At 44.4% G+C, this 12,019-nt stretch overlaps 1 protein-coding gene and 1 non-coding gene across 2 annotated transcripts in view; one reads left to right on the top strand and one right to left on the bottom strand.

Moving 5' to 3' along the window:
- Positions 1-2,800: 2,800 nt before the first annotated feature.
- CX1H3orf20 (chromosome X1 C3orf20 homolog) overlaps positions 2,801-12,019 on the top strand; it is a 108,577-nt gene continuing 99,358 nt past the window's right edge. Inside the window, exons 1-4 of the mRNA XM_038740191.1 lie at positions 2,801-2,868; positions 4,875-5,003; positions 6,337-6,372; positions 9,359-9,812. Coding sequence (XP_038596119.1) covers positions 4,938-5,003; positions 6,337-6,372; positions 9,359-9,812 — 556 coding nt within the window. The 5' untranslated portion in view covers positions 2,801-2,868; positions 4,875-4,937. The remainder of the gene's footprint in view (positions 2,869-4,874; positions 5,004-6,336; positions 6,373-9,358; positions 9,813-12,019) is intronic.
- Positions 9,149-9,287, bottom strand: LOC119920110. Its single transcript, XR_005447875.1, has one exon. It is a non-coding gene; the product is annotated as a small nucleolar RNA SNORA7 (small nucleolar RNA).

Genomic DNA, 12,019 nt, shown 5'->3' with positions numbered 1-12,019 from the left:
TTACTATGTGCCAAGCACTGTTCTATGCGCTGGAATCAGAGGTCCAGGGTTCTAATTCCAGCTCCATCACTTGTCTCCAGTGTGACCCTGGGCAAGTCACTTCACTGGCCCTCATTTACCTCATCTGTAAAATGGGGATTAAAATTGTGAGTCCTATGTTGGCATAGGGACTGTGTTCAACTCTATCTCATATCTATCCCAGCACTTAGAGTGCCTAGCATGTATAGTAAGTGCTTCACGAATACTTCAATTATTATAATTGTGCACAGAGCACTGTACTAAGCACTTGGGAAAGTACAATACAATAGTTATTGTTTACTGTTCCTTAAAGTAATTGGTCCAATGTGCGACAATAGCTAAATAGCCCAAGTAAATGCCGGGCATCATCAGGAAGAGGATTGAAAATGGTGAGAGAAAGTAGAGAGCGAATACTCGAGAGTAGAAATCATTTATACCAACTCTGTTGTACTCTTCCAAGCACTGAGTATTTCTACATGTAGTAATTGCTCAATAAATACCAATGATTGAAAACAAAACAAAAGGTTCTACTTTGGTCCCATCCTGCAGTCACTTTGGACATAAATGGCTTTTGTAAGTTAAAAACAACAAAAAAATCTGGTAGGCCCATCTCAGTGTGTTTCAGCTCTACTTGCTTACTTGCTCATTCCCCTCTCTGGAAAGTGACAGACAGGGATGAGAGAGTTCAAGTGGCACTGTACTTTAATCAATTCCTTGGAGCGGGTTTTGGTCCCCAAATCTTCATATTTGGGTTTAGGCTTATCAGTCATTTACAAAGGGAGATTGTTAGTGCTTTGCTCATGTGTAAATTTTGTCTTAATATCAATGTCCAGCAGATGGCATTAGAGTTTTTACATTGTCCATCCAAGCACTTGAAGCTCTTATGATTACGTACTTTTGTTGTCAGATTATGCATACATTTGCATTTATGTAACATTTTTTCCTTTCAAGTGTATTTTATATATATGCATGCTTATACAGTTGTCCACTGTACTTGAAGGAGACACTGTTGATTGTAAAATTTACCTATGGGTGTACGTGTACCTCGATCTCATCTATCTCACCATCGCCCCCTTGTCCACATTCTCTCTCTGACCTGGATCTCCCTCCTGCTCCGTATCTGACAAGCCATCTCTCTCCCTACCTTCAAAACCCTCCTAAAATCACATCTCCAAGAGCCTTCCATGACAAAATCCTTATTTCCCCTACCTACCCTTTCCTCTACGTTACCTGTGTACTTGGCTGTTTACACTCTAAGCATTTTGATAGCCCAGCCCACAGTACTTAAGTATATGTCCTTATACTCTACTGTTTCTTGCAGCTGTCTCCCCCTGTAGATTTAAATTCCTCATGGGCAGGGATTTTCTTTTCTAATGTACTTTCCCAAGCGCTTGGTACAGTGCTCTGCATACAGTAAGTGCTTAGCAAACACCATTGATTGATTTGTCTCACGATCCTTATGTAGCTTCAGCTTGAAAACAGTTACTCCTCTCCTTGCAATGCATCATGCAGGTCTATTCGGTGCCAAGTGATTACTAGTTTTCAGCTGGGTCACACCATTATTTAAGGCTTGAAATCAAGCTGCCTCTGTTAGTAGCAAAAGGGCTTGTCCTCTTATGAATCCAGTGGAAAGTGCACTGCTCTGGGAATTAGGAGAGCTGGGTTTGAGTCTCCAGTTCTGCTTATTGGGGCTATACCATCAGTGGCGAAGGTCTTTGACTGAAGAATCAGCTAGGCAAGTCCAGCAGGTATCCTGAAAAATAGCAGTCAATGTGAGTGGCAAAACCCACAATGGCTTCCAAGGCAGCCACCTTTCAGGTCATGGCACCACAGTGCAACGTGTTTTTTTTTATGGTATTTAAGAGCTTGCTACATGCTAGACACTGTACTATGCTCTGGAGTAGATAAGATCATCAAGTTGGACACAGTTCATGTCCCACATGGGGCTCACAGTCTTAATCCCCATTTTACAGATGAGGTAACTGAGGCAAGGGGAAGTGAAGTGACTTGCCCAAGAGGCAATTCTTGGCAACTGTTGACAAGAGGCAGACCCTGGAATTAGAACCTAGGTCCTTCCAGATCCCAGGCCATGCTGCTTCTCATTGGCACTATGCATCCAGGCCCTAAAAACAGCCTTGGTGAGCGCTTCACAGTGAGCTGCACTGACTGGCAGGGATGACAGTGCAAATGACACTCTATCATTAGCATTGGAATCAGTTTCTCCACTCAGGTTCTTGATCCCAAATTCTCAGGACAGGTTCATCCATTAGTCTCAATTGGAGAGCCATCATCAACAGGAGAACTTACTTTTTCCTGAAAGGATTAAACACTCTGAATCTCCCTAAATGTCTGTTACTCATGGGAGATGTAAGAACAGTAGTAACAATGGCCTCTCTGGCCTAGTGAGTGAATCTTTGCAGTGAAGAGGTTCTAGTAAAAAACAATGGCCGTGCATTATTTGTCTTAGTTTTGCGGTGAATCCCCTTCACCAGATTTGGATTGGATAAATCCATGACTTTATAATTTAAAAGACGCTGAGAGGAATAATACATTTCTTGTTATATCTTCCACAAAATTTTCAAGGCACTAAGTTTAAAATTAGCAAGTGAAATTTGTCCATAAATATGCTAATGCTAAGCATGGGTATTTTCTACTAGTCTCTTTCCATTGGCCAATGACAGTCTAATCCAATTATGACGTGTGGTAAAATGGAATTTAGAATTCAGAATGGTAGTGTGTACTGGTCATTTTCAATTACTCCAGCATAGAGCAGGTTTTACCTAAACTTGTGCTTTCATTGTCTTGGTAAAATATAAAACAGCATTCTAGATGAGAAGTGTGATGACAAAGGTAAGTGATGATGGGTGATCATTTACTATCTAAGAATTTCCTAGTGCAATGCAAATTGGAATGAAATATTTACAAAGTGGAATTCACATAGGCTTTCAAGTGACTATTCGACACCTAATGTTTGTTGGTTTTTGAAATCTGAAATACGTTTCAAATGGATAACCCATCAGATCAGGGAAATTAGCTAATGGACCTTCTACTTCTGAAACCAGATTGCATTTGTGAATCCAAACATAAAAATGTATTCAGCCATGTATCCTACTGGCCCCGAGTCCTTTTCCCGCAGTAGAGTACTGTAGAGTAACTCGGAATATATTTCTGATCTACATGGACGGCACAGAAAAAGAGCTGAATCTTTGACCTCAAGGCAGATTTGGGCCATGTGCTGGGTTACAGTGTATGTAACTGTAGCATCGCTGCAGTTATTCTCTACAGTAAAATGGTTTAACCAAAGTTTGCTTTAAATCTCAGCAGACTCCTTCCCCGCTGTAGCCTTTAAATGACTATCATATTCTGTCAAAATGCTGAACTCTTCCTTGACTGGTTTTTAAAGCACTTCAATGTTTGCCCAACAGCCCTTAGTACTTAGCCATCTGTGATTTATTTTAATTTCTGTCTTCCCCTCTAGTCTGTAAGTTGGTTTCTTTGTTCATTCAATGGCATTTATTGAGTGCTTAATGTGTGCAGAGCACTGTACTAAGTTCCTTGTGAGCAGAGATTGTGTTCACCAACTGTTGTATTGTTCTCTCCCAAATGCTTAGTACAGTGCTCTGCACACATTAAGCACTCAATAAATGCCATTGATTGATTTAAAAAAATTTTCCTGTTTAGACCAGTTTCCCTTTGGAGTATATCCCATGGTGTTTCATCTCTGGTCACTGACTTAAGCTTTAAAGTCTTCTGGCTTTCCTGAATTGATCAGTGACTGCAATTGAACCTGTACTTTATGGGAGGTGCCTGGTTGTGTTTCTAGTTAAGGAAGGAAGGAAGTTGTGTTTATGCTGTAACTTCACAAACTGGAATAAAGTCCTGATCTTCAGTGAGAGGGGACTGTACTGCACTCTAAGGTAGTCTTATAAATCACAAACACCATTAAGCACAAAAATTATATTCAGCTCTGTAATTTGCATTGTCCCACCCACCTCAACAAATGCCTCCCTCTCCTTTTTCCTGGTCATATCCTCCTCAAACTCCTCTTCCCTGCTTATAATAATTATCGTATTTGTTAAGTGCTGTCTGTGTGCCAAGCACCGTGCTAAACTCTAGGATAGATAAATACAATCAGATCCTTCTAGACTGTGAGCCCATTGTTGGGTAGGGACCGTCTCTATATGTTGCTGATTTGTACTTCCCTAGCGCTTCGTACAGTGCTTTGCACACAGTAAGCTCTCAATAAATATGATTGAATGAATGAATGCATGAATCATAGCCCCATGAGGCTTGCGTCTAAAGGGGAGGGAGAGCAGGTATTGTATCCCCATTTTATGGAGGAGGAAACAGGCTCAGAGAAGTTGCCTAATAATAATAATAATAATAATGATGGCATTTGTTAAGCGCTTACTATGTGCAAAGCACTGTTCTAAGCACTGGGGGGATACAAGGTGATCAGGTTGTCCCGCGTGGGGCTTATAGTCATCATCCCCATTTTACAGATAAGGTAACTGAAGCTCCAAGAAGTTAAGTGACTTGCCCAAGGTCACACAGCAGACATATGGTGGAGCCAGGATTCGAACCCATGACCTCTGACTCCAAAGCCCGTGCTCTTTCCACTGAGCCACGCTGCAGACAAATGACAAAATCCTGATTAGTTAGAACCCCGATTTGGCCAGACCTGAGTCTGGAGTCTCAGTAGGGTCTCTTTTTCTGCTTTCGTTACTGACCGACTATCTGAGGTTGGGGCCGGGGAAGGAGCTACCCAAAATCCCTGGTTTGGGGGACCCTGACCTTTTGTATTCTATTTAGATGATCATTTTGTTGAATTTAAAAAAAAATGTATTTCCATTCAGTTACAACACACACTCGCGGTTTTAGAAGTTCCACCCTAAAGAAGACAGGCTAAAACTCAGAAAATGTTGAGCGAGGAAGCATCCATAGATCTAGAAGAGAAAGAAGATCCAGAGCCCGAAAGCTACGAGGTAATCCTAGGATGCTTAACCTAATTCCAATTTTGAACCTATAGTTTCCCTAGAGGGTTTCCACCCCCTATCTCCAAAGTAACTTTTAGGATTTGCAGCCACAGTAACAAACACGCTTGACTGTCTTTTGTTGATTTCTTTTCAAGAAGCCCCTGACAGGAAGCCCCTAAAGGAAGTGCTAAGTCTGGCCCTATTAATGACAGTTGACCAGCAGGGGCAGGTGAATGTCATGTGGCAACAGGCCCCTCCTATTGGAACATTAACATCCCAAAGACACTGGTGGAGGGGAGAGATGGGGCAGATTCTGCTTTCTGTGACCTCCATCCTCTTTTTACATCTGTCTCCCACTATCCCGTTCAGCCTACCCCACCCCATGGCCCACCACTGCTGCCTCGACTAGTGAAGTGACCTGACCTCCCAACCTCTGAGTTTCAGCGTTTAAAAGGATGCATTTTGATGAATGCTTAGCAGTGTCACAGGGAGACAAACCGAACATCACTGCCCTACTGTTTAGCATCTCTACAGTCCTACGGAAGATCTGGTTCTGCCTGAACCCCCTTGGTTTGTGATGGGACTAATCTGACCCAGGATTCTCTTGGAACTGACCGAAGGACCTTGGGGTGACCAGCTGGGTCCTACCCCCCTCCCCCGCCACCCCAATCCCCACCCTGGAGGCTAGGTCTGCCATTTTGCAGACCCAGAGAAGCATTTCGGGGAGAAGGGAGGTGGGTCCTGAATTGAACTGGGTCCCTGAGTCTGTGAAACAGAGGCCTGAAAACTCAGGAAACAGCAGCCAAAAATCAATCTAACTGGTGGGGTCCCATCCAGTACTGACCACCATCCCACACCCAAGGTTTGATGGGAGCCTGAACTGGCCTTCGGCAAGTGGATAACCAACCCACAACAGAATGACCCTCAGGGTGGGGGGGGTCTTCATTTCTTGGTCAATCATCTCTATACCTTCCTACCCTGCTTGCCCCTACAGTGCAGTCACCTATGTAAATAGTGACACTTCACATACCTGACTAGTATAGCATTTGGGGAGTACCTTTTTAGAGACTTTCCTTTGAACCCTGAACTGAGTAAATGATCCACCAAATGGATATGTCTATTTCTATCAGACCAGATTCAATTTCTGTTTCTTTTGACCTTTAGTACTTACGTACTTGCCAATTTGGTCTGAAAAATGTTAAAAAAACCCAAAAAACCTTTCATCCTCTAGCTAGTAACAAGACTGATTTCACTCCTTTCTACTAGGTTCACTCCAACTACACACAGTTCCACTTGATGCTGATTAGTGTTTTTCTTTTTCTCTTTTTGGGCATCTACTGAGTCATGCGAAGAGGAGCAAGTCCTGTATGCAGCCAAGGTCAGATTCCTCAAGCTATCTGCACAGGTCCAGGAAATCTGAAACCTCCCTCCCTTCCTCCAAGCAACTTATCCTTTTTAAAATGAGAGATTCCTACGCGACATGAAGCAGCACGGCCTAGTGGAAAGAGTACGGGTCTGGAAGTCAGAGGTCCTGGCTTCTAATCCCCGCTCTGCCAATTGCTTGCTGTGTGAACTTGGGCAAGTCACTTAACTTCTAGGCCTCAGTTTCCTCAACTGTAAAATGGGGATTAAATACCCGTTCCCCCTCTGATTTAGACTGTGAACCCCATGCAGGAAAGGAACCTGAGAGCTTAGGTCTTAGGTTTGACACATAGTAAGCACTTAGCAAATACCAATTTTTTTAAAAACCCAAATCCTTAAGGCAGTAAGGAATGGTAGTGATGAGGATACTCATGCTTCAGAACGGGCTTCCAGAGCGAGGTGTCCTCTGTTTGGGAGGTTGCTTCAGATAAAACTGGAGAGCAGTAGAGAACTGGGCAAGAACCATGAGAGCAACAAAAGAGAATTTAAGTCTAGAAAATGGAATCTATGAGAAAAGGCTGAAGGAATAGGGATTATTTAACCCAGGGAAGAAGAAATTTAAGGGGAGATTTCACCCTCAGATTTTGAAAAGGGTTAAGGTTTGTCACTAAAAAGACACTTGCCACTTGGTATCCCATCTCTACTGTGGGTTGTGTAAAGTGAGAACTTAAATGGCAGCTGGAAAGCATAATAAAGAACTTTCTCATTTTTAATGGTGAGACAAGAACCCCATGAAGAATGCTCTCATTTGTGAGATCTTTAAGAATTTTATCCAGGTTAACATAGGGGCTGCCTTACTGAAGACAAGCAACCTATCTGGTTTTCCTTTCAGCCTTAAGCAATGTATCAGTACCTTCCAGATCCTTGCAACCGTGACACAAAGGATGTTTCTCCATGCTTGTCGGGAAACAGAGAACCAGTTCATTCATTCAGTCACTGAGTGGTTACTGTGTGCAAAACACTGTACTAAGTGCTTGGGAGAGTGCAACATAGCAATAAACAGACAAATTCCCTGCCCACAATGAGCTTATATAAGAAGGATGGGTGATAAGTGGTAGAATGCCAAAGGTGTCAGAAATCAAGGCAAAGATGTCTATGCATCCCTGAAGAGTATATATATGTAGACCCCCACACACTACCACGTTATCACTGAAAAGTAGAGATTGCTCCACCCTCATCACAAAGAAGGAATATTAGAGATGCCAGAACAATTCGATGATGTACTTCATACCCTTCCACTCATTGAGAATGATAGAGCAGCAAGACCTACTGAAAAGAACATGGCCTTGAAGTAGGGAGACTTGGGTTTTCACCCTACCGCACTCATGTACATAGCCATCTGTAATTTATTTTAAAGTTGGCCACCCCCTCTTCTAGACTGTAAACTCCTTGTGGGCGGGTACAGTGCTCTGCACACAGTAAACACTCCATAAATACCATTGCAGTAGACAGTCCCTCCAGAATGCTGAAGTCTTCAGTCCCTTCAAAACCCTACTGAGAGCTCATCTCCTCCAAAGGCCTTCCCAGACTGAGCCTCCTTTTTCCTCTCCTCCTCCCCATTGCCCCCCGCCGCCCTACCTCCTTCCCCTCCCCTCAGCACTTGTATATATTTGTACTTATTTATTACTGTATGTTACTTGTACATATTTACTACTCTATTAATGATGTGCATATAGCTATAATTCTATTTATTGACACCTGTCTACATAATACTAATAATAATGATGGCATTTGTTAAGCGCAAAGCACTGTTCTAAGCGCTGGGGGCGGGGAAATACAAGGTGATCAGGTTGTCCCTTGTGGGGCTCACAGTCTTCATCCCCATTTTACAAGTGGCGGAGTCAGGATTAGAACCCATGACCTCTGGCTCCCAAGCCCGGGCTCTTTCCACTGAGCCACGCTGCTTCTCAGCCAAGTTGAGAAGCAAGTTATTGAGTGCTTACTGTGTGCAGAGCACTGTACTAAGCACCTGGGAGAGCATAACACAAAAGACTTGGTAGACAAGATCCCTGCCCTCAGGAAGCTTGCAGTCAAGTGGGGGAGACAGACATTAAAATAAATTACAGCTAAGGGAAGACTACAACCTAGGCCTTCTAATTCAGAGAGCCATGTTCTTTCCGCTGTGTCAACTGCAAGGCTGTTAATAATAGTACGTCAAGAGGAGTCATCTGGAGGACTCATCCAGAAACCCTCCCTAAAAATGCAAACAAAAACCAACTTACAAATCATATCTATTTCTACCTACAGATTTTTTCTATGTACCTTTTATGTTTTAATGATCAATTTTATTGAAAACTAATACCTACATGTTTTGTTGCCTGTCTCCCCCTTCTAAACTGTGAGCCCTTTGTTGGGTAGGGACCGTCTCTATATGATGCCAACTTGTACTTCCCAAGTGCTTAGTACAGGGCTCTGCACACAGTAAGTGCTCAATAAATACGATTGAATGAATGCATGAATGAAGGTCCAATGACCTGCTTAGAGGTGGTATAAGAAAGTTCATTAAGTGTTGTCTTGGGCTGTTAAGCCATCTCTGACCCCTAACGATGCTAAGGACACATCTCTCCCAGAATGCTTCACCTCCATCTGCAATCATTCTGGTAGTGTATCCATAGAGTATTCTTGGTAAAAATATGGAAGTGGTTCACTATTGCCTCCTTCCATGCAATCGACTTGAGTGTCCGCCCTCGACTCTCTCCCATGACGCTGCTGCCCAGCACAGGGGAGCTTTGACTTGTAGCAGATTGCCCTCCACTCGCTAGCCACTGCCCAAGCTAGTAATGGAATGGATATGCCTCTGTTTGTCTCTCCCTCCCACAGTCGAGACTGGTAGAGTACTGGGAACTCTCCAGGTGTGACCCCCGAGAGGGGATCACTAAAAGTACCTTTGAAAAATTTAGCTCTTTGAACTTTCCCTTATTCTTGGCCCTCTCTTTTCCAAGGTGCGCCTATCAAAGCTGGAATCATCAAACTTGACTTGCAGTGTGAATAACCCCGAGTTGTATGAGCAATACAAAGCAATGGCGCCCAAACTGCTGGCAGAGCTCTCCTGCCTACTGGCAATGTGCCGAAGACTTGGCAAGCGTGTGCCGCAGGGCATCAAAAATGTCTTTGAGTTTACATGGGAGGAACTCAGTATGCTGCCTCCTAGAACCCCACCTTCTAACTCCTTCATTCCAGTCATCAGTCTGGGACCTGCCTTACAGTACTCACCCTCGCTTTCTTCGGTTGGCCTAACCAAAAAAGTGGAAACCGTGAGTTCAGCATCCAGTCCTACCAATTCTGCCCCCTACTCCGAAAATCAAGAGCTCCTCTTTAAATTCCAGCAGGGAGCTATCAATTTGCTGACTGAACTCCTCACGTTGAAACTGAAGGCCTTGGTTGAGCCTGCAGCCGGTAAGGATTGTCCGTGGGACCCAACCTGGGTGGTAATGCAATAGTCTTGAAGCAACCTCCTTTGATGGATTAATTTCCCTTTCATTTCCTCCTCTTACTCTGACCCTCTTTTTGCAATTTGCCCCTATTTCCACCCTTGTTCAGAGCAGCATTAGGAGATGAGTTGATGACTCCAGTCAGGTTGTGTAACAGGCAGGTCACCCTTTGAGTGTGGATGATCAGTTCTAATGCCAGAGATTTAGTGTCCACAGGTTCTTGCAGCGGTTCTAGGGACGTCTTGGGGTTCCATGTTAGTGCACCCTGAAATTGTCCCAGTAGTTTGCTTCCACCATCCTGTGATTCTGTAAGCTCACTGTGGACAGAGAATGGGTCTTCCAACTCTGTTATATTGTATTCTTCCAAGCACTTAGTACAGTGCTCTGCACACAGTAAGCACTCAATAGATATCATTGGTGGTGATGATGAGGCTCACAGCCTTTTAGGCACAATCTTCTTGAGAAGCAGCAAGACCTCATGGAAAGAGCACAAGCCTGGGAGTCAGAGGACCTGGGCTCTAATCCTGATTCAGCCACTTGTCTGCTGTATGACCATGGGGAAGTCACTTAACTGGGCCTCGGTCTGGGCCTCAGTCTTCTCATCTGTAAAATGGGGATTAAATCCTTCCTCAAAGACTGTGAATCTCATGCGGGACAGGGACCGTATCCATCCTGACTATCTTGAATTTATCCCAGTGCTTAGTACAGTGCTTGACACATAGTAAGCACTTAATGGGTACCATGATTATTATTAATTATTTTTATTCTAATACACAGGCTCCCCTCCCCTCTACTTTCTGGCTGCTGGTGCCAAACTTCACGGTATTTTTATTGCTTAATACTCCATTTTAGAAAGGCAGTTTGGGAGCAGAACTAATTTTTAAGTGATTGGATGGGTGGGGTAGAGAGTGAATCAGAAGGCCACTTTTGGTGGTGGTTGGTAAGGGTCAGGTGCAACCAGCTACCAAGCAAAGAGCTACAGTGTGCCTGTTCTGTGGGAGACACAGTTTTCTCCTTTCCCTGTTTTTCATTCATTCATTCAATCGTATTTATTGAGCACTTACTGTGTGCAGAGCACTGTACTAAGGGCTTGGGAAGTACAGGGCTGAGATGATCATTTCTATCTTACTATATCTGACACATACCTCCCCAAACTACCCATTCTCAGTTCCGTGATCAGTGTCATTGACACTCTAAACTAAGGGACCATTTTGTGTTGGGCAGAATCTAAAGTCAGGCAACATTATCGATGGCAAGGAAACACACAGATGGCGCTATGTCCCCGGTTGGCCACATGCCCAGAGACTAGGGCGGCCAACAGTGGTACTCCATAACACCAGATGACGAGATTCGAGTGACCTGGCACACGTTACGCCAGCACGCCGAGTGATGTCACCATGCCATGTGGCCGCCATCTCTGTGGAAGTCTGCCTGATTTGGCCGGAACTGACCCAAACCTAGACCACTTCTCCAGGGTATTCAATTTGTCTGGAGCCTTTGTGCCCTCCTCTTGGGTCCAGGTGAACTTGTATGCTTTGCCCAAACCCCAGAACTCTGCAGTGGGAACTGTGGCCGAGGAAGGGTGGGAGCTGAAAATGAAAAAGAATGGACATAAAACCTCCCCAGTCAAATCCATACTGGACAAGGGACAGACCTGTCTGTTTGAAACTGGATTAATGACCACCTGACCAGAGACCACCTGACCCCAAATGCCCAGGGAGATGCTGGAGTCAGGGTGAGCATTATAGCTTGAGTTATGGTTTAGAGCAGCTGAAGGAGTATTGTAGGCCCTAGTCTTTAAGCTCTAGTGGGCTCTGGGCTTTATCAACCCTCTCTGCTGAAAACCAGTCGTGGCAGGAGCTCGGCTTCTCTCCCCCTCCTTCTAGTCTCTCAAGCTGTGGTTGGGGGCTAACAGGAGTTCCCAGGGGCCCCTGGAGCTCAGGGAGAAGAGGAGACTCCATGTTACTCTGGGTTTGCCCTCTGTATCGCCAAGCCCTACCTACCCCAGTCCATTCTGCCATGGTGCTGTGGTTCGTGGACGAATGAGCTTTAAGAGTTATCTGGGTCGCATCAGCCAGTTGGATTCTGCCCGACCTTGGAAACTCTTTCTCCTCACATCCACACAGGGGAGGTCTGGGGGTGCAGAGCACCCTGCTGTCCTTTCTCTGAGCT

The sequence above is a fragment of the Tachyglossus aculeatus genome, chromosome X1 (genome assembly GCF_015852505.1).
Source record: "Tachyglossus aculeatus isolate mTacAcu1 chromosome X1, mTacAcu1.pri, whole genome shotgun sequence".
Taxonomy (NCBI): Eukaryota; Metazoa; Chordata; class Mammalia; order Monotremata; family Tachyglossidae; genus Tachyglossus; species Tachyglossus aculeatus.
This window is presented reverse-complemented; position numbering and strand designations above follow the sequence as displayed.